This window comes from Bos taurus, chromosome 26 (assembly GCF_002263795.3).
Source record: "Bos taurus isolate L1 Dominette 01449 registration number 42190680 breed Hereford chromosome 26, ARS-UCD2.0, whole genome shotgun sequence".
NCBI classification, from domain to species: Eukaryota; Metazoa; Chordata; class Mammalia; order Artiodactyla; family Bovidae; genus Bos; species Bos taurus.
In genome coordinates, this window is record NC_037353.1 from 46,723,823 (window position 1) to 46,749,507 (window position 25,685).

The following is a 25,685-nucleotide window of genomic DNA, read 5'->3' on the forward strand; positions in this document are numbered from 1 at the left end:
TCCTCCATCTCCTCTTCCTTCTCCTTTAACTTGGGGTCTGAGCCCTGTTTCTTGCTCTTCTCATCTCCTAAGTGTGTGTTGGCCAACTCTGTCTATACTCTCACTTATAAAAGGAGTTAATCATCTTCCATACTTCTTCCCCCATCTAGGGTGAGGATGTTTTCCTCAAAGAGTTATTGCTTATTATCTCACATTTTTGGCACAGGGATCTCAGGGATGATGCGTCCTCTGTGTTCTTCACCCCCTGGGGGCACAGTCTGTAATGAGGAAGAACATGGGGGTGATAGTTTCAGATTGAGTGTCTTCATCCCCGAGGACCTTTATCCGAATCTTTTCAGTCCCATTGAGAATCCTTTCTGGAATCAACCATTGCTTTAGGGATTGGAACGGATGGTTTCCTTACTTTCTGGTTCCACCTACACATTGTGATCTGTAAGGTAAGGGTCTTACCTTTGTCTCTCTTTTCAACACTGCCTGCCTTGCCAAGAACCCTTGTCTGAGTACCAGTGTAGACTCACAGACTTGCCGCTGCGTCGTGATCCATCGCTCCTGTCGTCCTCACTTCTGCCAGGACAGTCTCTTCCAGCATCCTCCTGGGTCCTCCTGCCTTAGTCCTTTGGCCCCAGGCCCCCGTGTGTGCTCATCCTGGGGGCACTGTGTGTATACCCACCTGGCCAAAGCCCCCAGACTCCGTGTTGTCAACACAACTCCGTGTTGTCTCTTTGAGTGTCTGTTGAGTGTTGCACTTACTAATACTCGGCAACATTTTGAATCTCCTCATCATTTCTGCCTTATCTCCCCAATTTCTTCTAGTATGTTCCAAGTGGCCCCATCACCTCCGAATCTGAGGACGCTTTGATTTCCTCAGGGCTGTGGGGAAAGGGCGAGGGGACGGGCAGCTAGCCCCTACAGGGGAGTTTTCATGCCACCTGTGTTTTCTTGCACACCTGCTCAGCAGGCACATTGCTTTGCAGAATTTCTTTTGGGTACCGCCCCCCTAGACTGAGTTCCACTTCCCCATAGTAGGAGATTTTGGAAATAAACCTCAAGGCATTTAGTGCTTAAAGAACTTTGAGGGCTTTTGTGGTCATGAGCAGACAAGCTATTAGTGATGGATTGTGATAGGTGGTATTTGAGCCTTATCTGCACACTGTAGATTTATATGTTTATGTATAAATATTTCCTAAGAAATAACATCTTATAAATCAGATTATCATTGCTTCTATTTTAAAATGATCTTATATTCCAAAAGGTATTTTGTTCTCCTTATGATTCATTAGTTTGTTTGTTTGTTTTTAGCATTTTGTATGTGACAGTTTTCTCCACATCAACTCATCTAACCAATATAAATACTATTGAGCACAGCATCATTTTATGATTCATAGAGAGGAATTTCATTTCATCCAATAAAGAGTTTCAATTTTAATCTATAACTATGATGACAAGAGTGTCGTTTATGGACAAAAGAGAGTTTAAAAATGTGTAGTAAATTGATCCCCCTTCAAAGGCAAAATGCTATTAAGACTGAATTACTCTTGGTTTTACTACGGTGTGTTCACAGTTACTGTATATCGTGGGAGAAGATCTGAAAGCGCTCCAAGGTTCTGCTATTATCTGATTTACTGTTTCTGAAAATAAATATAAAATTTTCTGTAGTAATCTGACTTATGTTAGCAACAAATGAATTATATCAAGAAGTTATATACAATATATGTATATTCCTCTTTATACCACAAAGTATAATTGCGTATATATAAAATTTGATTGTAATTTATTTTTACTCTTCATAACAAATGTGAATACGTGTTTAATTTATTATGTAGAATAAGCAGCAAATAATTGTTATGGGTAATACAAGATCCAGAGAGTTCCTTTTGGTATATTTTTCCTATAAACACCTTCCTACAATTACTGCCACCGTAAAGTTGAAATTGATTTTGTTTTTAAAATTAAAGTTTTTTTCTTTATCGTGTCTGCAATGATATGAGCTGTAGTGTTCAATTTAAATTTAAAATGCAGGTTTAATTTGTTGCTAGTAGTTGAAAGGAGCTAATAGACGACATTAGTTTCATTTCTCAACCATACTATTTTTAATTTGGTATAGCATCTTTTTACAAACATTCCTCACTCTATGGTCCTTTATAAAACAAGAGATCACAATAGTTTGGAAACTAAATGAGTAAAAATTAACTGTACTTTGGGTAGATGATTCATGGGACTGACTTTTTCTTGAAATGAGAAAAGAAACAAAAGACTGCCCTCAGTTTCACCATGGATTGTATTTTGGGGAAAGATGTAGTTAAGTTCAAATGGTATGAGTGAATATTTATTTTTCCAATAACCTCAGTGTTAACAATAGTACTTGATTCAGCCTTTTTATTATGTATTATGCTTAAGCACATATTTAATTAACAAGATGTTGAATACTCTGCGAAGCACAGCAGTGACTTGTGTCTTCTGCTGTATCTCACAAGGGCACTGTCTTCTCTTCGTCCTACACCATTGCTCTACTGCATTATCATTTCTTCCTTATGACCCCCAACCCCATCCTAAAAGGGTTAAGTGATTTCCCATGATGTCAAAATACATGAATGAAGAAACAAAGCAAAGGTGAGAAAAACTTCCTTGTATCTATTTCACAAATCTAAAGAGAAAGAATAATTTCACAAGGATCATAGAATTTGGAAGGAGTTTTCCAGATGGGTTATTATCATTTTAAATCTGAGCGTTTACAAGGGCTTGACTTGTCCTGAGAACTAGGTGTCTCCTTCACTGTCCTCTCCATGATCAGTTCCTAGTCCATGCTTGCATTTCTACTTGTGCATTTCTTTTTTTCTTTTTTTTTTTTTATAATTTTTATTTATTTTGCTGTGCCAGGTCTTAATATCGGCATGCAGGACCTTTAGTTACAACATGTGGGATCTAGTTCCCTGACTTGGGAATGGACCCAGGCTCCCAGTTTGGGGAGCTTGGAGTCTTAACCACTGGACCTCTTCTTTTGTTCTCGAATGTTTGAGAATTATTGTTCTGTCTGTAATATTCCACAATCTCACACATGTGAGTCTTGATTGTGTTTGACCCTCAGTGGGCCCTGTCATTTTGGATATGCTTGTCATTTTAGAATAATTATCTTACATTGTTTAGTTAATTAATTTATATTTAAGAATTTTGACAGCTTTGTTGTGATCTAATTTTTATGCCATAAAATTCATCTATTTAATGTAAGAATATAAGGTTTTAACTATAGGCACATGATCCACTTTAGAATATTGTTGTCACTCACAAAGGAAACCCATACCCAAAGGCAGTTGCTCTTCATTCTTTCCTTAAACTTCCAGCTCTTGGCAATCCCAAGTCTAACTTCATGTTTTTATGGGTTTGCCTGTCCTGGACACTTTCTAGAATGAAATCAGGCAAAATACAGTCATCTGTAACTAACTTGTCAATTTCTGCAAAGCAGCCAGCTGGAATTTTGATAGGAATTGGGTTGAATCTGTACCTCAATTTGGGGAGTATAGCCCTTTTAACAATATTAAGTCTTCTATTTCATGAACATGGGGTATTTTTCTATTTATTTAGGTCCCCTTTAATTTCCTTTAACAGTACCTTCTAGTTTTGGAGGTCCAAGTATTATATAATTTTGTTAAATGTATTCTTGTTTGTTTTGATGCTTTAGTGAAAGGAATTTTTCCCTTGAATTTTATTTTCAGATTATTCATTGCCAGTGTTAGAAAAACAATTGAGTTTTGTCATTTGATCCTGTATCCTATAATCTGTGAATTCATTTATTAGTTCTAATAATCCTTTAATGAGTCTTCTATCATTTTGTAAAAATACTTTTGTCTCCCCATTTTCTGTGTTCTTTCTGGAATTTCTATTGATTAAATATTGACTCCTGAATGGAGTCTCTGATGTTTTTATTCTCCATGTGTGTTGTTGTTCTGCTTTTGGAGGATTTCATTAATTGTATGTTCCCAAACTCCTATTAAGATGTTTATTTCTGCTAATACAGCTGAAACATTCCATAATCATTTCATTGTATCTGTTCCTTTTTTTTTTCTTTTTATAACATATGTTCTTGTTTTATGGATATCATCTCTTACCTAGCTGAAGATAATAATGATTGAATTTTCTTACGTTTTCTCAATTTTCTTTCATTCCTCTGGCTTCTGTTCTTGCTTGTTCTGGCCTCCTTTATTAATATCTGGTCGGTTTTTCTCCTGAGGACTGAAGTCACTTTCGGACCCTCTGTTCCCCCTGGATGCACAGACCTTGAAGGCTCTGGGCCTCACTGCATGAGGAGCCCATGCGGACGGGGTCCTCATGCTGTCAGAACCTTAATGGGAAGTTATTGGGTATTCTCTTGGGCTGGTCAGTTTCTCCAGAGAGGATTCTTCCAATTGCCTGTTCCAGTTTGTTACGGGGCTTAAGTGCAGGCTGCTTATCCTTGGTGTTTTGCTGGGAGCCGAGCTGAGCAGAGCAGTATGGGGACTTAGAATAATCGGCTTCCTATCACGGGACAGTCTCAGCAAGTGGTCCTGCCCCGCTATCTCTTCTGTTTCATCAGGAGGGTAAACATGTGGTTCCCTCCTGGGAGCGAGTCAATCCCCTTAGAGGACCTGCTGGGGTGGGCATATTGGCCAGGTTTTAAAGACATCAGGGCTTTGGATTTCCAGTTGACACATAGCCTCACTCTCTGAGTAACTGGCAGCTCTAGTTTCCTAGACTTTCCAGGACTCTCTGCCCAGAATCAACAGGATTCCTGATAGATATCCATTCCCTTCCTGCTTCCAGCACAGCTAGTAATCGTTTCTGCATCCGCTTGTCAGCTTCCAGAATTCTCTCTCCTGTGGTTCTGTCTCTCTTCTTCTCCTGGTCTTTGTGCATTTGTGAACTTTAGAAACATTATTGTCAGTTTAGTGTGAGGAAACAGACGAGTCTGTGTTTACAGCTGTTTTTAATTTGTTATGTGGATGCCCCCATGTGTATTTTTCACAAACATCATCCCTACAGAGGCTTTGGAGGACGCTTTGGGCCAGTGAATGCCATGTTGAGATATTCTTTGTGTTATCTGTCTGGACTCCCTATGTTTCTCTCTTAAGTTTCCTTATAACAAATAGAACCTTTAAACATTTCACCATTGGCTTTCCCTCTTGAAAACAGAAAGCCTTGCACTCTCTAGGGCTTCTTATCTGTCCAAGAACTTATCTGTATGGGGATTTATTTCATATCACCCCTGCCTTTGAAAGGAAATCAACCTGTATATTCACTGAAAGGACTGATGCTGAAGCTGAAGCTCCAATACTTTGGCCCCCTGATGCGAAGAGCCATCTCTTTGGAAAAGACCTGGGAAAGATTGAAGGCAGAAGAAGTGGGTGGCAGAAGATGAGATGGTTCGATAGCATCACCGACTCAATGGACATGAATTTGAGCCAACTCCGGGGGAGAGTGGACTGAGGAGCCTGGCGTACTGCAGTCCACGGGGTCACAGAGAGTCAGATATGACTTAGCGAACAGCAACAACAATTGCCTTTGAAACAGAGCACTCGACTCTCAACCACATTCCCTTTTCCAGATCCTAGTCCTCATAATGTTGCCATACAGTATTGATTCTTGGGCTGAAATGCTCCCCAGTATGGAAGTCACCTAGAATCCACCAAGTGATACCTCTTCCCACCTTTGCTGCAATTCTTGCCCAGTGTCCTTCAGCAGTATCATTGGAGGATTACTTTGTCTTCAACTTTTGATGGTGATTATGAAGTAGGTTTGTTTTCATTGATATATTTGAAATGAAATATATAAATGAGAATTCCTCTTCAAAGCACTTGCTTTCATGAAAACACATTTAAAATTTTTGACACGTCATCACTGGCCACCAAGAAGTGTAATCCCCAATACAAATAGTAGATTTCTCCTTTTATTCAAGCCTGCTGCCTGCCCTCCAGACCCCATGTCCCTGGAGCTCTGTCTGCAGCTCCGACAGCTTCTGCGATTTGGAGCTCCCCCAAATCCCTTGGCGTTTAGAGTACTTGGAAGAGACTTACAATTTCTGCCTGTGCTGCGGGCTCCATGCACGTGTGAGATCCAGGGGTGTATGAAGCGTTCTGGACCGTGGATGGGATTACCAAGAGCAATGTCAAGCTTTATTCTCTGAGCCTCGTGACTCAGTCCTGATGTCTTTACATAAAAGAGGTGCCCCTTCACAGCTCAAGACTGTGAACACAAATCCTTGGGATTTTCCCTTCCAATTCATGTACACAGTCTTGGACTCTAGACTAGGCAAAGATGGCAAAGATACCATTGACAAGAACTCGCCCTAAGTGATTGTTCTTCAAAATCTGTGTTAGAAGCCTTTTGTCTCTGTATCCCGTTGCGACTTTGCACTCACTTGCCTGCCACACAGCGTCCCCTGCCCCACCAGCAGTGCTGCGTTCTGCCTGTCCTCCAGTCTGTCTGTCCATCTGCTTAGAGCCCTGGTGTTCCAAATTTAAAATGGGCTGGACGAGGGCCAGAAAGAAAATTCCAGGGGGCGGCACAGACGCAAGTTCAGCCCAAGGCTTGAGGAGCAGTGACCTAGTCCACGTGGGCAGAGGGAGCCCCATGAAAGAACTTTTTGAGAATAAGGGAACCCCTAAGGACACTGAGGGTCAGGGGGAGAAGATGGAGATCTCAGCTGTCTTATCTAATGACTACCTTTTTTTAGAATTTATTTTTTAATTGGAGGATAATTGCTTTCCCATGCTGTGTTGGTTTCTGCCATACAAAATGTGAATCAGCCATAAGTATACCTATGTCCCCTCCCTCTTGAGCCTCCCTCCCACCCTCCCCAGAATTTCTGCCCCATCCCACCACTGGTGGTCGCTGGGTTGAGCTCCCTTTGCTACACAGCAAATTCCCGCCCGCCGTCTATTTTACATTTGGTGGGGTATGTATGTCAATGCAATTCTCAGTTCCTGTCCCACCTTTTAAAATGCTAGTATATTTTCCAGTTTTAAAGTAATCTGGACTCATCCTCCCGCCCTCATCACTATGTGGTGTCTTTTCTTTGAATTGTTTCTCCTTTTGACTTTTTCCTGTGCTATATTTTTTTCTTTTGCTGAAAACTCCCATGATTATGTCTGATTTTCATCTTTGAGCATTTTCTTATGCTACTTAAAACAGTTCATATTTTCATGATTATTGTTTGATGGTTACATAATATTTCATCAAAAAACTATGGTATGTTTATGTGAATTAGCAAATAAAAAATGAACTTCAGGTAAACAACAAATCATTTCTGTAGTATTATGAATGTCATGTGCAAAATTTCCAATGCAATCTTTGGGACATATTTTTCTGAGATTCAAATTGAGCTGGGCATCCTATATTTTACCTTGCAATCTTACAGAATATCATATTACTTATACAGTTCCTAGCTGTTGAACACTGAGATGTTTTCAGAGATGCAATGGACATCTTTGGGCATAAAATTTCTGATTCTGAATTACTTCTTTAGGTGACTTGTGGGAAGTAGAATTACCCTGAGGAGATGAGTATTTTTTTCCAAGACTTTTTAAACCTATTGCCAAATCGCTTTTTAAAAAGGTTATAGCAATTTATGCTCCCACCAGTGGAGTCTAAGAGTGCTCATCCCCTGTGCCCTTGCTAACATTATCATCACTTAAATACTCCTCTGCTATTTTGGCAGGCAAATAATGATATACCATTTTCATCTCTGATTGCTAATGAAGTTCACATTTTTTTGTTTATGAGGCTTCCATGTCTTGGTTTTTAAAAGTTCTGCCTCTGCCTCCTGACTTCTCTGTCCCTATTTTGCATGGCTTTGAAGTCATAAGGAATATGTCTTACTTTTATTTATTTGCTCATTTTCACTCAGCCACTGGGACTAGAACTCGACCCCCAGGCTCAGTTTCTAGGAGGAATTCTGTACAGTCACCCCCAGCCTACCTGCCCACCCACCCATTGTCTAAACTAAAAGCGTCCTATGACTTCTAAATGCATTTCCAATAAATCAATGGCCAGGCATCGAATTGTAATTTTCTTCTGAGCCTGCAGAATAAGTTTTGTGTCACAGCTCACCCCCACTTCTGTTTCTGGTGTGTGATTGGTTTCAAATACAGCTTCCATAAATACCTGCTTTCCATCTACCCTTAGAAACCCACACTCTGCTCCAGAGGGTTCCACTGAGTTCACGTAGGCAGTCATGCTCCATGGTGTCCGCCATGTTTCTTCTCTAAAGATGCTGGCCCCCTCGCATGGGACTCCGTTCTGAGGGAAAGAGGGGGCCTTTCTGTGAAATTTGACAGGTATATTACCTCTTTCTCGGTGGGGTGCAGAATTTCTGCTTAGAAAAGCACTGAAATAGAAAGATTTGCTTCCTCTAAGCAAGACTGAACTATACAAACTGCTTTCCGTAACGTTTCCTTAGATTAAGTAGGGAGCGCGTTGTACCTGTGGCCTTTTGACCTCTAACTCAGGGCGATGACCTGCCCTTGTCCTCCAATTAGTCCCCATCACAGTTAGACAAGAGGCCATTTGGCTGCCCTCTCTGTGATATTCTCATGCAAATGCAGAGCTTCCCGACCAGCCATTGAAGCCTTCCCAGGATTTGCTTTATGGAAATTGCTATGTTCTCTTCAGGTTTTCATTTTCTGCATCATGTCAGCTCCCCCAGCCTTTGCCTTGCATGGAATTTTCAGCATTGCGTGGCAGTCTGCTCCCTCAGTTGAGCATGTCCACGTCACCTGTTTGAGTGTCTGGCCAGATTCTGGATGTTCTATGTATTTCTGTTGTTTTTAAATGGATATTACTCCCTGCTCATGTGTTTTGCATTTTCAAGACTGCTCTGGGGTCTTCTTTCTACTTTGAACTTCATATTTAAAGTGCAGTACGTGAAGTCTGTTGCTCTGAATTGTACACAGCTGGCTTTGTGATTTCAGTGACTGTAATATGGGAGTCCCGATTCTTTAACCCCTTTGACCTGCAGAAAATTAATATGAACCCCTGGCAGGTGAAACTTCTCGTTCTAGAAAAGCTCCTTGTCTGGGAGGGAGGCGTCCAGGTCGTAGCCAGCTGGGTCAGGGGAGAACTGGAGACACTGTCTATGGCCACCTTTTCCGCTTCCTCATGCTCTTCCCAGCTTTCTCTAATGACTGCACAAGTTTGAGACAGTGAATCTCTGTTTCAGGTTGGCCGTTAGCAGTGACCTCAAATTTCTCAGAAAAATAATTAAAATGCATATCTGGATGGAAAATTAGCCCAGCTCCTCAGCACCTACCTCATAGGGGGTATTCTGGATTCACAGCCGGGTTTCCTTATTTTCATCGAGAGGGGAACACTTTTGTTTATAATCTGGGAACAAGAAGAAAATCTGTGGTGTGATTGAATGAGGCCATGTTTCTAGTGGCCCTGGCATAGCGCTTGACACATGGTAATCAATCAACATGTAATATGATGAAGACTGTTATCCAAAAGATGGCTTTCATCAGAAGTAAAGAATACAAAGGCGGCTTCTCTTGTGCTCAAGAAGATGCTAAACACCTACATATTACAAAAGTTCATCTTCATAAATGGATATCTTGCCATTTTACAGATCATTCCTCCAGTGGAAAACACACGTTATTTAAGCTTTTTCCCTGAACACCGACTTGGAATCTAAATTTCAGCAATTATCATCATTCACAAATAATTTACACTTCTGGGCAAATGGAACATACCATATTATCATTATTTTATTTGGCTAACTTACGTAATGCATTTCCTGAGGACTCATGTGGAAGCATATATGTATATTACAGATATAAAATGGCTCAGAAAAAAATAGTGGACTTTGATATTTCAATTCAGAGCGTGCATTCCAAATTCATACAAGAGATATTCAGGCATTCAATCATATTGTTTGTAAAAGCAGAGTTAGTAAAAGAATACAATCTGAACTCATTTAGCGAGGCAAAATTAGGGGCATGTCTCAGAGTATGTCTCATCCTGTAATTTTACCAGACTTGTACTGCTTTGATGGGAGAAAATATATGTCCTATGTTTCTTGCAATGTCATTACTTTAGGGGGAAATGTTTAAAAGCAAGGAAGGTTGTTAGGACGCTGTCAGCCATGAGCCTCAGAAATGATCGAGTCCAATTAATGGCAACAGGAGAGTTTACCCGCCTGCCTACTCACTAGACCAAATTTGCCTTGGTGTGTCTGCACACACCCACAGGTGCACAGATCTGCACGCGCACACACGTGTGCACTTCTGTTGCTCAATGCCCTGGTCCCATCCTGTCCCGTGTCTTGATTTCCTTTGGTGGTTTCTTTTTTCCCCCTTCTTTCCTTTTCCTGCCAGCTCTGTCTGTTTTGAGAAATTCCTGTCTCTCCCACTTTACATTCTGATGAGGCCGCATTCCTCCCCACATGCTTCTCCTGGAGGAGAATTGGACCATAACTCATTGTGGAGTCACTGGTGATTGCCTCCAAATTGGCCAAGGGGGATACAGGCAGATTTGAGAAATAAAAGGCCTTTCTTTGCCACAGCCCAGGAGGAGGTGCTGCACACACACTTGGCCTGATAATAAGGGCAGCGACTTTCCAGAGAACACAAAATACAAGTGGCAGTGATTTCAATCCTGTCTCCCATTTGCACATATTTAATGCAAAAAACCTTTCAAGCTTGTTTTTTCCAGACTGGACAGTCATGTATCAGCAAGCATTTAATGGAGTCAGAGAGACAGAAATGTAGCAAAAGAGAAGATGCTGAGGCTGAAGTGACTGGTCACCTAGCTGGCCAGCCTCACTCGTGGTGTCTCCTTGATGGGCTGTGATCCCAGACTCTTAGTTCAATTCACATCAATTCTCCTCCCCTCTGCCGACCAGAGTTTTTATTTTTTTTGTCGTGGTAGAAGTCACACACTGTTTTAACTATATTTAACTGTACAGTTCAGTGGCACTAAGCAGCTCTCACCCTCCTGCTCTACCTCTCGAATTTTTCACCTTCCTAAACTGAAACTGTCCCCACTAAACACTAACGCCCCCTCCCCACTCTGCACCCTCAAAACCCCCAGCCCCTGGTACATCTACCAATGTGCTTTCTGACTATGAATCAGACTATTCTAGATACCTCATATAAGTGGAATCAACAGTATTTTTCTGCACCTAATGTATATTTGAATGCATTTTTAAGGATTAGGATTGACATGCATACACTGCTGTGTATATTCTTTTCCAACTTCCTGATAGCTGAGTTGGAAAAGAATCCGCCTGCAATCAGGAGACCCCCGTTTGATTCCTGGGTCGGGAAGATCCTCTGGAGATGGGACAGGCTACCCACTCCGCTATTCTTGGGCTTCCCTGGTGGCTCAGCTGGTAAGGTATCCACCTGCAATGTGGAAGCCTTGGGTTTGATCCCTGGGTTGGGAAAGGCTACCCACTCCAGTATTCTGGCCTGGAGAATTCCCTGGACTGTATGGCCCATGGGGTCGCAAAGAGTCAGACACCACTGAGTGACTTTCACTTTCACATGTATAAAATAGATGGCTAATGAGAACCTACTGTTACAGCAGAGGAGAAACAGAAGAAGGGGCTGTCGGTTTACATCGACTTTTGAGTGTTGTTCTCTCATCATCTAACTATATCTTTTGATTTGTTTGCAGGGAAATTTCGTGGCCTGCATGACAGCTATCCTACGACAAATGGAAGACTATCATTATGCCCATTTGATCAAGACTTTTGGGAAGATGAGGACCGATGTGGTGGTGAGTGTGACTCTGACTGTTCATATAACCTTGTTTTGAGCTCAGCCTTTGAGACAAAATGCTGATATCAATATTTCCATTTTCAGTTTGATTTTAGACTTGCCTCCACTTGACTTCAGAAGCCCAGAGATGGTCTAGGTAAAAGTGTGTTTGTAAGAAGATAAGGGTCCTATTTAAAATGGATAACTAACAAGGACCTACTGTATAATGCATGGCTCAATATTAACAGTGTGGCAGCCTGAATGGGAGGGGAGTTTGGAGAATGGATAACACATGTATATATGTGGCTGGATCCCTTCTGAAACTATCGCAACATTGTTAATCAGCTACAACCCAACACAACACAAAAGGCTTAAAATTAAAAAGAGAGAGAGAGAAGATAAGCTTTCTGCGATAGGCTCACTCCTTGTACTGACCTGGAAAGTGACCCAGGGTATCAGCCCAGAAAAATCCGTTTTCTGTTCTTTCCTCTCCCAGGCTTTAGGGTCATGGTAAATTTGGAGACGTTACCACAGAGAGCTACCATTAGCTCCTGTTTATTTATCGATTGACACTCGATAGAAGCCAAGGAGAATTTTCAGCCTTAAATTGTGCTCCGTTATTAATTAGCTTTCATCATGGAGGCTCATTAGCATTTCTGGAAATAATTCTCTAGTCATCTTCAGTGAGACTGTGATACAACTTAATCAGGAGAAGTACAATAGAAAGGAACGTATCCTTGGAGGCACCATCCCTGACAAGCTGGCATCACAGGGCCATATGGCAGATGTCGTCTGCGAAGCCACCGCCAGCATGTCTGCAGAGTTGCCAAGTAGATGTCCACCCTCCACTCCTGTGTCTCGGAGAACCGATTCCAGTTCTGAGGCCCCTAGATTCCTACAAACCACAGGAAGCTCTGCTAGTGTTTCCAAAACAACGTTGATTGCACTTGACGTCAGCCTTATTAAGGGATGGTCAGAAGACAAGGCATTTAAGCATTTTTTCAAAGGATGAATTCTAATAAAAAAAAGCTACATCACTAATCACTGCCATTATATATGCTTATGTGTATGCATATGTATATTTAAGTTTGTATTTATCCAATACTTTGGCCACCTCATGCGAAGAGTTGACTCATTGGAAAAGACCCTGATGCTGGGAAAGATTGAGGGCAGGAGGAAAAGGGGACAACAGAGGATGAGATGGCTGGATGGCATCACTGACTCGATGGGCATGAGTTTGGGTAGACCCTGGGGGTTGGTGATGGACAGGGAGGCCTGGCATGCTGCGATTCTTGGGGTCGCAAAGAGTTGGACACGACTGAGCGACTGAACTGAACTGAATTGATGTAATATTTAATAACATAATAGATAATAATAAATAATTGGATTTAAATTTCTAAAGATACACAAATGGATTTATACCTTAAAATCATACCAATTTTCCTTCAGTCAAAGTCAAGGGGAACTTGCCTGTGGTCCAGTGGTTAAGACTTCACCTTGCAATGCAAGGGGTGTGGGTTTGATCTTTAGTCGGGAAGCTAAGGTCCCACATGCCTCATGGCCAAAAAAACCAAAACACAAAATAGAAGCAATATTGTTACAAATTCAAAAAAGACTTTAAAAATGATCCACATCAGAAAAAAAAATCTTACAAAGGAATCAAGGAGCAAGAATGTGTATGTGATGATGTGTCTATATGTTTAGTTTTTGTGTAATATTAATGAGCAGTTTAATGTAGGACTATTCTCAGGCTTAATATGTTTAGTTTTTGTGTAATATTAAGGAGCAGTGTCATGTAGGACTCTTCTCACGCGTGTAACATATCACATGTGATGTTATCCTGGGATTCTTCAGCAGGCATATCATAGTGAAGTTCCATTTGCCTTGTGAAACATTTCATGCCTCCTGTTTGATCATCGGAAGGATCAGTTCAGTTCAGTTCAGTCACACAGTCATGTCCGACTGTTGCAACCCTGTGGACTGCAGCCTGCCAGGCCTCCCTGTCCATCACCAACTCCCAGAGTTTACTCAAACTCATGTCCATCGAGTTGGTGATGCCATCCAACCATCTCATCCTCTGTTGTCCCCTTCTCCTCCCGCCTTCAATCTTTCCCAGCATTAGGGTCTTTTGAAATGAGTCAGCTCTTTGCATCAGGTGGCCAAAGTATTGGAGTTTCAGCTTTAACATCAGTCCTTCCAATGAACACCCAGGACCAATCTCCTTTAGAATGGACTGGTTGGATCTCCTTGCAGTCCAAGGCACTCTCAAGAGTCTTCTCCCACACTGCAGTTCAAAAGCATCAATTCTTCGGCGCTCAGCTTTCTTTATAGTCCAACTCTCACATCCATACATGACTACTGGAAAAACCATAGCCTTGACTAGACAGACCTTTGTTGGCAAAGTAATGTCTCTGCTTTTTAATATGCTGTCTAGTTTGTTCATAACTTTCCTTCCATTTAATTTCTTGACTGCAATCACCATCTGCAGTGATTTTGGAGCCCCCCAAAATAAAGTCAGCTACTGTTTCCACTGTTTCCCCATCTATTTGCCATGAAGTGATGGGACCAGATGCCATGATCTTAGTTTTCTGAATGTTCAGCTTTAAGCCAGTTGTAGCTAAATCTATATGAGCAATTTCCTAGATAATGGTTCAGGCTAAAGGATAAACTTCAGAATGAGAAGTGTTACCCATGCTGAAAACTCAGGGCTCCAATAAATCATTTGTCCTTTACAGATTAGTCACGTGATCAAAATCTTATGATTCATGCAAACTGTTAAAAATATTTAATCCAGATTATTCAAGTGTGCTGTGGATAGGGAACCTTCAGGATGTCATGAAAAAGTGATTTTACAAAATGGTGTTTAAAAATGACTGTAACATCCTGAATTCCAAGCATGTACCCTCTCTCCTTGCAGGAAGCAGATCATCAGATACTTGTTATGTGTTGTGGCCCTGATTTCCCAAGGGAGTTTATTTCTGTAGACACAGTGGTTCAGAGCATCAATTATTTGCAAACGATTTGATTTCCATTATGAAATGGCATTTGTGGTTTTGGATATCATGAATTCATACTGCAAGGATTGTAAACCTTTTTTATTGTTGTTAATCTGTCAGAACCTTCGTAAAATGGGTTCCTATCTGTTAACTATCCGTAGAGAGGATTTGACTATTTTTCTACTTGGACAACTGCTCACAAAAACGAAAGAGCATTTTGTGTTAAATAATTGGAAGTTAATCGGTACTGCGATGTGCAAAGAGCCTCAACTCTTTTCTCAAGACTACTTCCTTGTTAAAAGTGCTACCTTAGGTTTTCAAATTTAGCCCTTTTTTTTGGATGAATGAGTCATTCTCAAACAAAATTGCAGTTATGATCAACACCAAAGTCACGAGCCTCAGAACTGTTACTTTTACGGCCTCTCAGATGGCCCCTTGGACCCCCAGACCGTGAGAGGATGGAACACAGCATGAAATGGAAAGTCTAAGCCAGGAAAGAAAGAGGATAGACATTTCAGCTCAAAATTGTCATAATAGAGATTGTCCCTTTAGGATGGGCAACCGTGAACGGTCTTTAAGTTCTTCTTCTGCGTTGGAGATGCGGGTCTGAAGATGCGGCTGCTGGCTGTCCTGGGTCCAAGTCACAGAGTCAGGACCACAAGTGAAGAGCTTGCTCAGCGTCCATTGTAAGATCGAGGTGATGAGGAGTACTCTGGACCTTCCAGGGCAGACTGTTCTCATGACACGTGTCCCAGATTCCTGCCAAGTGCCCCTAAGGGAATGTCTGTGGAGTGACTGAGTGAGTAAGGACTCATGCACGAACGTTGCAAGTAGAAGTGATGCTTGGCAGTTACAGGTTGAGTGAATCCAGAAGACAGGACAGGGAAGATTCAGAGAACCCGGCTACAGGGCCCTTCTCATCTCCGAGGAGGACCCAGGGGAAGCCACAGTCTGCCACGCGCTCCTCCTCCTTCCTGTGGCCTCTCCCAGTCCTGTCTGCTTGTGGGGTGACCTAGGGAAGCCTGGCCAGGCAGCCCCCTGAGATCTTAGGACCCTCTTCCTGAAATGCCTCCTGTCTCCATCTGTCCAACCTCTTCTGAGAACACCTCCTGATGCCTACCTTGGTCTCACCTGGCAGATATCGCCTGTTACCCCTTCTTTGTTTCTTTTCTGGCCCCATCAACCACCAGCCTGTGCTGGTGTGGTCCAGGGTGACTTCTCAACTGATGGAAAGCGGTGATGATGCTCACAGGGATTATGAAAACAAGAATGTTTGCTGTGTGAGTGTCATTGCCTAGGAATCCTTCTGCTCTTGGCCAGGCTTGGCCTTAAAGGCCCTGAGTTCCATGTGAAAATAGCCACCAAAGGGTGATTTGTAAGCCTGTGTAGAGACTGTCATGAGTGGGCAGAGGAGCCTGGCACTGGGCATCTGTTTCTTTATCCCTGTGACCATTCCTCGGAGATGAAATGCTGAGTCCAAGGGTGCGGAATCCTTTTACAGTGAGTTCACTCACAAGCTACTTAGTGAAGAGCAACTGTGTGAAGAAGGTGGAGGTAATGAGAGCAGCAGAGCAGACACATCTTGCTCTGAGGCCCCCAGTGTAGTAGAGAGTATCCCAGTTTACCCGGGAGTCCATCAGACAACCCAGGTTACCCATGCTCCAAAAGAATGGGCGTTGCAAATCAGCCACACTGGACTGAGTCAGGTGGACGGAAGTCTTTTTAAAAAACAAAATTAAGAAATATTCTTGTCTTTATGTTTGGCTGTGTTGAGGCTTCTTTGTGGCACATGAGCTCAGTGGTTGCAAGCTTATAATTAATGGCGATGCATGGACTTATTTGCCCCTTAGTATGTGGGGTCTTTGTTCCTCGACCAGGAATCAAAGTCAGATTCTTAACCGCTGGACCACCACGGAAGTCCTAAGGAAGGCTTAAAAAAAAATTATTTATTTATGTGTCTGTGTCGGGTCTTAGCTGCCAGGGTTTTCCCTTGTGGCCCAAGGACTCTCTAGTTATGCTGCCCAGGCTCAGTAGCTGACACTTGTGGGCTTAATTCCTCCCCAGCACATGGGATCGTAGCTCCCTGGCCAGATTGATTCCATGTGCCCTGAGGTCCCTTCCTACTGGACCACCAGGGAAGCCCTCAGGAAGGGTTGTTTTGCAAAAGAGAGGGTTGTGCAATGTGTAGGAAGAGAAGAAGGAGTCCTGTAGGTGGGAGAGAAAGAAGGTGGTGGGCCTGGAGAGGCACTGGGGTTTCAAACTGCACAAGGCCCCAGAGGTCATGCTAAGCAGCTTTGTGTCTTTCTATTTCTCTGACCTCTGTTTCTATGCCATTCAGTTCAGTCACTCAGTCGTGTCCAACTCTGCAACCCCATGGACTGCACCATGCCCGGCTTCCCTGTCCATCACCAACTCCTGGATTTTGCTCAAACTCATGACTATCAAGTCAGTGATGCTGTCCAACCATCTCATCCTCTGTCGTCCCCTTCTCCTCCTGCCCTCAATCTTTGCCAGCATCAGGGTCTTTTCCAGTGAGTCAGCTCTTCGCACCAGGTGCCCAGAGTATTGGAGCTTCAGCTTCAGCATCAGTTCTTTCAATGAGTATTCAGGGCTGAGTTCCTTTAGGATTGACTGGTTGGATCTCCTTGCAGTCCAAGGGACTCTCAAGAGTGTTCTCCAACACCACACTTCAAAAGCATTCTTCAGTGCTCAGCTTTCTTTATGGTCCAACTCTCACATCCATACATGACTACAGGAAAAACCATAGCTTTGACTAGGTAGACCTTTGTCGGCAAAGTAATGTCTCTGATTTTTTATATATTGTCTAGGTTGCTCATAGCTTTTCTTCCAAGGAGCAAGCATCTTTTAATTTCAAGGCTGTAGTCACTATCTGCAGTGATTTGGGAGCCCAAGAAAGTAAAGTCTATCACTGTTTCCATTGCTTCCCCATCTATCTGCCATGAAGTAATGGGATCAGATGCCATAATCTTCATTTTTTGAATGTTGAGTTTTACGCTTTTTCACTCTCCTCTTCACTTTCATCAAGAGGCTCTTTAGTTCCTTTTCACTTTCTGCCATAAGGGTGGTGTCATCTGCATATCTGAGGTTATTGATATCTCTCCTGCCAATGTTGATTTCAGCTTGTGCTTCATCCAGCCGAGCATTTCACATGATGTACTCTGCATATCATTAAATAAGCAGGGTGACAATACACAGCCTTGACGTACTCCTTTCCCAATTTGGAACCAGTCTGTTGTTCCATATCTGTCTCTAACTGTTGTTTCTTGACCTGCATACAGGTTTCTCAGGAGGCAGGTCAGGTGGTCTGGTATTCTCATCTCCTTAAGAATTTTCCACAGTTTGTTGTGATCCACACAGTCAAAGGCTTTAGAATAGTCAATGAAGCAGAAGTAGATGTTTTCCTGGAATTCTCTTGCTTTTCTATGATCCACCAGATGTTGGCAATTTAATCTCTGGTTCCTCTGCCTTTTCTAGCTTGAACATCTGGAAGTTCTCTGTTCGGGTACTATTGAAACCTAGCTTGGAGAATTTTGAGCATTACTTTGCTAGCATGTGAGATGAGTGCGATTGTGCAGGAGTTGGAACATTTTTTGGCATTGCCTTTCTTTGGGATTGGAATGAAAACTGATCTTTTCATTCCTGTCGCCACTGCTGAGTTTTCCAAATTTGCTGGCATATTGAGCGCACCACTTTCATAGCATCATCTTTTAGGAATCGAAATAACTCAGCTGGAATTCCATCACCTCCACTAGCTTTTTCATAGTGACACTTCCTAAGACCCATTTTACTTAACACTCCAGGATATCTGGCTCTAGGTGAGTGATCATACCATCGTTGTTATCTGGGTCATGAAGATCTTTTTGTATAGTTCTTCTGTGTATTCTTGCCACCTCTTCTTAATATCTTCTGCTTCTGTTAGATCCATAGCATTTCTGTCCTTTATTGAGCCCATCTTTGCATGAAATGTTCCCTAATTTTCTTGATGAGATCTCTAGTCTTTCCCATTCTATTGTTTTCCTCTATTTCTTTGCATTGATCACTTAGGAAGACTTTCTTATCTCTCCTTGCTATTCTTTGGAACTCTGAATTCAGATGGGTATATCATTCCTTTTCTCCTTTGCCTTTTGCTTCTCTTCTTTTCTCAGATCTTTGTAAGGCCTCTTCAGATAACACTTTGCCTTTTTGCATTTCTTTTTCTTGGGGATGGTTTTGATCACGGCCTCCTGTACAAGGTTATGAACCTCTGTCTATGTCATTGGTTTACTATTTTTCCACTAATTATTTTAAAGCATGTATTTTTTGAGTAAACTTTTATTTTGAAACAATTGTAGAGTCAGACACAGCTGTAAAAAATAATACAGAGCATCTTCGTATGCTTTGATCAGTTTCTCCCCATGGGAGCGTCTTGCAGATCTATAAAAGAGTATCAAAATCAGAATGTTGATGGTGATACAGTCTCATATTGAGTCTCCCCATTTAGCTTGCAAGCTTTCCTCTTCTTATCATTAAAAATGTCAAGCATATAGAAAAGCTGAAAGAATAGTGCAATGAAAACCATTATTCCTATCATTTGAATTCATCAGTTGCAAGCATTCTGCCATATTGGCCTCTACTATCTATCTCTAGTGGGCTTCCCTGGTTGCTCAGATGGTAAAGAATCCACCTGCAATGTGGGGAGTCCCAGGTTCAATCCCTGGGTCAGGAAGATTACCTGGAGAAGGGAAAGGCAACCCACTTCAGTATTCTTGCTTGGAGAATTCCATGGACAGAGGAGCCAGGTGGGCTACAATTCATGGGGTTGCGGTGAGTCGGACATGACTGAGTGACTAACACTTTAGTCAGTCAGTTCAGTCACTCAGTCGTGTCCGACTCTTTGCGGCCCCATGAACTGCAGCACACCAGGCCTCCCTGTCCATCACCAACTCCCAGAGTTCACTCAAACTCATGTCCATCGAGTTGATAATGCCATCCAGCCATCTCATCCTCTGTCGTCCCCTTCTCCTCCTGCCCCCAATCCCTCCCAGCATCAGAGTCTTTTCCAATGAGGCAACTCTTCACATGAGGTGGCCAAAGTAGTGGAGTTTCAGCTTTAGCATCATTCCTTCCAAAGAACACCCAGGACTGATCTCCTTTAGAATGGACTGGTTGGATCTCCTTGCAGTCCAAGGGACTCTCAAGAGTCTTCTCCAACACCACAGTTCAAAAGCATCAATTCTTCGGGGCTCAGCCTTCTTACTTACTTATGTATCTAGGTATCTGTTTCTGTTAACATGTAGCCAAATCCTGTCAGAATGTGAGAAGCATGTGAGTGGTTCAGCAGGTAGCTCTCAAGGATGAAGACAATGTCCAGGGGCTTCGTTGTTCTTCCAGAACATCACTGTCATCTCTTTACACCGTCTACATTCACATTCTCCCTCGATTCTCCCCAGTCTCTGTTGTCTTCTGTTACAGGCTTTCTCAAAGCTGCATCTAGTCCAGATTCACTCATCGTATTTGCTTATTTCTCATTAATCTCTTTTTTTTCTAAAATAAGTTCATCACCTTGTTTTTCCTTCCCTTTCATGGCATTGCTTTTTAAAATTCAGTTTCATTTTTATTTATTTTCTGTTTCGAACAGATAGAGCCATTAGCTTTGCAGACTTTGCCCGCACCATCCCCCCACTTTGCCCGCCCCCATTCTGTAATTTTTGATTGCTGCCTTTTGTACAGATTTCTTTCTTCAAATTCATATATCCTGCAGACTGGAAAGTGAAAGTGTTAGTCACTCAGTCATGTCCTACTGTTTTTGACCCCATGGACGCCTGCCAGGCTCCTCTGTCCATGGAATTCTCTAGCCAAGAAGACTGAATTGGGCAGCCCTTCCCTTCTCCAGGGGATTGTCCTGACCTAGGGATTGAAGCCAGGTCTCCCACATTGCAGGTGAACTCTTTACCGTCTGAGACACCAAGGAAGCCCTCCACAAACTGGAAGCTTGATCTAAAATTCAAGTTCACCTTTTGGCAAGTGGAAGAGAAGTTGTGGTTAAGCATGCCCTGTTATGTCTGTCGGGAGGCTAGGAATTCCAGGCTGAGCACTACTGATGATAATGGGTTTGATCACTTGGTTAAAAGGGAATAACTTCTGGATCTCTCTGTTGTGAAGATGCTGCTGCTGCTAAGTCGCTTCAGTCGTGTCCGACTCTGTGTGACCCCATAGACGGCAGCCCACGAGGCTCCCCCGTCCCTGGGATTCTCCAGGCAAGAACACTGGAGTGGGTTGCCATTTCCTTCTCCAATGCATGAAAGTGAAAGTGAAGTCGCTGAGTCTTGTTCGACTCTTAGCGACCCCATGGACTGCGGCCCACCAGGCTCCTCCGTCCATGGGATTTTCCAGGCAAGAGTACTGGAGTGGGGTGCCATTGCCTTCTCCATTGTGAAGATACATGGCCCTTAAAGGTCATCATGGAAACTTTGAGTAATACATTGGTATCCATAGTAAATTGGCAGAGGTCTTATCCTCTAGCAGTTTCATCAGTTGAGTTTAGTATCTATTGATGGTCTTTGTCTGAAATAGTTATTTCTTTGACTTAAGATAAGGGTGTCTTCCTTCTGAGAATTAAGACTCTTTGGCTTTTACCTAAGAACATTTGGAAGCCACTGAGGATGTAGGTTCAGTGGAAGATTGAGGAAGTGTTGGTGCCTTGATTAGATTTTAAGAGGTCACTCTGAATGAAGTGTGGGGATCAAGACAGACTAGAATGGTCATAGGTAGATGGGCTAGGCTTTCCCTCTGGGAGTCCCAGTGAAAAATGATGACCAATTATCCAAGTGGGTGGGGCCAGAGATGGACAGAAGTAGATGGTTTTATAATAAGAAGACTTTGCCTATGGAATGCATTGATGGCTCTTATTAGAGCTGTTCCCTTATTATATGGAACATCTTGTGTACAATCTAACTAAAAATGCAGCAGGAATGGATTGATATAAAATGATGAAATTTTCACAAAACGTGTATTAAATCCTCCAACTCCTCTTGTCAACTTGGAGATGGCAGTTGTAATAGCCTGTTCAGCCTCATCAGCCATTCCAGCAAATACACTGGTGGGGACCACCGCCATGGCTGGTAATTTATTCAGACCAACAGGGAAAGCCTTGAAAAACCTCATCTCCCACAATCTGCAGCATTTTGTTTGATCAGCAAAGTACCAACATTTAATAGCTGAGCCATACTAATGAAGTATGGGACTGTGTTTCCTAGAGAAAAAAAAAAAAGGAGTTGGTGTGGGAAAAATATGCTTCTCTTCCAGAATAATAAAAACCAGACCCTGTATCTCAATTATTAGGCTTTGAGGAGTAATCAGCAAGAAAGCCAGCAATTTCATGCAAATAGAGATGTGACTAAATTATGACACTCAGCCTACAGAAGGGGCAACCTGGTCATTAAAACAGGAAACTCTTGACAAAGTGGGGAAACTTAAGTAGTGAAATATGAATTTCAGGAATTAAACTGGGAATAGGAAAGTGTTCCTTGTGTCAGGGGTCATTGAGAACACCTATTGCTTGCAAGCCCTGCTGGTCGGGGCTCCTGGGGGCAGTGTTGGGAGGACACAGGACTCACTTTTCCCTCTGGACTCTGCCTTCTGTCCTAACCTCTCCTGCACTGGAGGCCTCTGTTGTAACAAGTGTGATCATGGTGGTTCCTGGAGTTTTTGTTCATGGGGGGTGCTCCACAAGGCCCTCCTGCAACAGAAATGACTCGCTGTAACACTGTAAGCTGGCCATTGTTGGTAAGGTGGCTGAGAAGGTGTCTTTGATCCTTGGCTTTTTCCTACCATCAAATGGAACTTGTGTCTTTTTGCAAGAAGTTCTTGTGTAGAACTCTGTGTTGAAAATTGCTTTCTGGGCTGCTTAAATTCTGCTCACCACCTCGGTCTTCACAGCCATTGCACTTAATTATGAATCAGTAGATGAAATAAATGGGAAACATCCATTCATTTGCTCATCTATGACCGCAGCCTCATTTTCCTAATGTGACTTCTCAGTCGCTTGTCCCCTTTCCACCCAGATCCTGAGGGAGCAAGTGCCCTATATTACTGGGGTGTGCACTTTTATGACACCCGCTTGTTTTGTTCAGGTGAGCTCAGAATAAGCTCTAAACTGTCAGATTCAAGAAAATCTCCTAATTCTGACAGCACAGAGTGGACCCACTAGGAGTAGGGAACCCCCTCCTGACACCAGGGGCAGTATAATCAGTGTGGAGGCAGGGTAGGGTCACAGGCCACCGCTCTGAAATGCAGGGGACCGTCTAGGAGACAAGAGAGCCATCACTGAGTAGCTTATGGATTTGATGATGCCACATAAGAGACTTTGGCAACTTGACCATGTGCTTGATTGGTTGACAGAGTGCTGACTAGGAGCAGATGGTCAGGAGTTCCTTTCTGCACCTTTAATTTGTTGAATTATGTAAGAAAAAGGGAAGGATAATAATACTGCAGGTTGAATTTGATGGGCCCTGTTTATAATTAAAATGTAGGTAAATATGGGCTTCCCTGGTAGCTCAGTTCGTAAAGAATCTGCCTGCAATGAGGGAGACCTGGGTTCGTTCCCTGGGTTGGGGAGATGCCCTGGAGAAGAGAAAGGCAACCCACTCCAGTATTCTGGCCTAGAGAATTCCATGGGGTCGCAAAGAGTCGGACACAACCAAGCGACTTCCGCTCACTCAGATTAAATATAAGACATAGTTACAGCCTGCATGTTATATTTGATTGAAAGTGTTTCCTTAAGCAGAAAGAGTGTGAATATATGTAGCTTGCAAGGGTTTATTCCTTGTAATTCTTAGAGAGACATGACCAGAGACTTCTTTTAGTATATCCTTAAAAAAGTTCTCCAGGACATGAGGTGCTCAGGTACACAGAAAGGCAGAAGGCGTCATACGCAGCTCTGTGAAATACATCTTCATTACTTTGTGCTATGTTTTCGTTCAGCTAAAAAAGAAGTAATAATAATAAGGTCATTTATAATGCTGTTATTCCGGGGATGGAGGTGGGCATTGGCTTTCACCTTTTTCTTGGTGGGCTATTTGAACGTTCTGCTTTTATTTCAGGATTTCCTGATGGAGACATTCATCATGTTTAAGAACCTCATTGGGAAGAATGTCTACCCGTTCGATTGGGTGATCATGAACATGATGCAGAATAAGTGAGTACGGGGGAGGCTGTCCTCGAGGAGGTGCCCGGCTCACGGCTGGTGCCAATGGAGGTGTTGCCTGGGTACCACAGGGTGGCCCCGCTTCTGCGACGCAAGTGGTTCTTTGGAAAAATGGGCTTGGAGATTGAGTGCTTTTCTTACGTCAGCGCAGGGCTCTGGGGTTGAGAACTTGAACTCTGCACCCCCCAGAAGACAAACGTGACTATGATCCATCCTTCACTCTGCCTTTGTCCAGGGCTTCTGTTTTCCATCCAGTTTTAACCATATGTGTTTATTAGCCAAAGTGATTCTCAGTTCTATGGGAGGCTTTTTAAGAGTGTTTGCATTTCACATATTTCAGCTTAAAGAAATCATGAGCATTTTCATTATACTTATTAAATATTAAGCGTGTGCCATGCTCATCATCTCCCTGTGAGGGCTGTTGGTTAATTTTCTAGTGCGTGGGTTTTATAATTTCTGTAAGTGCCATCAAAGATCATGGGGTTCTCCATCACATGTGGTTTCTAGAAGGAATGTCTGTTGATTTCTTTTTGCCCCTTCTTTCTCACTGAGAGCTTTATGGAGATGATTGTCAGTTTATAGTCGGTGCAGTGGTAAGAAGAAAGACAGGAGAGCTTGTGTGCCCTTGGCCCTGGTAAAATGTTGACCATAACATTTTGCCAACCTGCAACACTGAACTGCAACCAGGGAATGACATTGATACAACTTAGCCATCTTATTCAGGTTTTGCCAGCTTGACTTTTATGCCTTCCTGCTTGTGTTTCCTTTCTTACAGTTTTTTTCATGTGGTGTGTGTTCTCAAACCCACCCCCATGGTCAGGACACGGAACGTTTCTTTCACAGTAAGGGTCCCTCTGGAACTCACTTAAGTTGTTGTATCGGTGGTTCCTTCCCGTCGCTGCAGAGTGGCCACAGTGTGGATGTGCCACAGATGGTTTAACCTTTTTTTTTAACCACTGAAGGACTTCTAGTCTATTCTCAGTCTGGGGCTATTACAGATAGTTCTATTACAATTAGATTGGTTATGAACTTCCTGTGCAGGTTTTTATGTGAACTTAAGTCTTCATTTCTCTGGCACAAATGTCCCAGGGCTGTAAATGCCGTGCTCGTGCTAATTCACTTCAGTCGTGTCAGACTCTGTGCGGCCCCGTGGACTGTAGCTCAACGGTCTCCTCTGTCCATGGGACTCTCCAGGCAAGAATGCTGGAGTGAGTAGCCATTCACTCCTCCAGGGGATCTTCATGACCCTGGATTGAACCTGCATCTCTTGCACCTCCTGCCTTGGCAGGCAGGCTGTTTGCACTAGTGTGGCCTATAAATGCTGATTGCGTGGTAGCTGCGTGTTTAGCTTTATCAGGAACTGCCAGACTGGCTGCATCGCTCTCCATCCCCATTAGCCCTGAAGAGATGTCCGTCTCCTCTGCCTCCTTACCTGCATTTGCTGTCATTGACCTTTTTATCCTGGCCCTTCTGGCAGATGTGAACCATGTCACACCGTGGTTTTCATTTGCATTTCCCCTGATGACTTTGCCTCTTTTTGATGATTTTGTCCACCCCATGAGCAGATTCGTAGCGGCACGGATCTTTCCCTTTGCCTTTTCTGGGTGATGCTACAATACTTTCTGGAATGAGCACACTTAGTTCAGTCCTGTCCAACTCTTTGCAACCTCATGGACTGTAGCCCACCAGACTCCTCTGTCCATAGGATTTTTCAGGCAAGAATACTGGAGTGGGTTTCTATTTCCTCCTCCAAGAGAT

The 25,685-nt window shown here is 42.9% G+C and overlaps 1 protein-coding gene across 2 annotated transcripts in view; it reads left to right on the top strand.

The window, feature by feature from the left end:
* DOCK1 (dedicator of cytokinesis 1) overlaps positions 1-25,685 on the top strand; it is a 556,534-nt gene that overhangs the window by 331,618 nt on the left and 199,231 nt on the right. For both annotated transcript variants that reach the window (XM_005225872.5, XM_002698580.6), the window contains exons 28-29: positions 11,644-11,745; positions 23,824-23,918. In XM_005225872.5, coding sequence (XP_005225929.2) covers positions 11,644-11,745; positions 23,824-23,918 — 197 coding nt within the window. The remainder of the gene's footprint in view (positions 1-11,643; positions 11,746-23,823; positions 23,919-25,685) is intronic.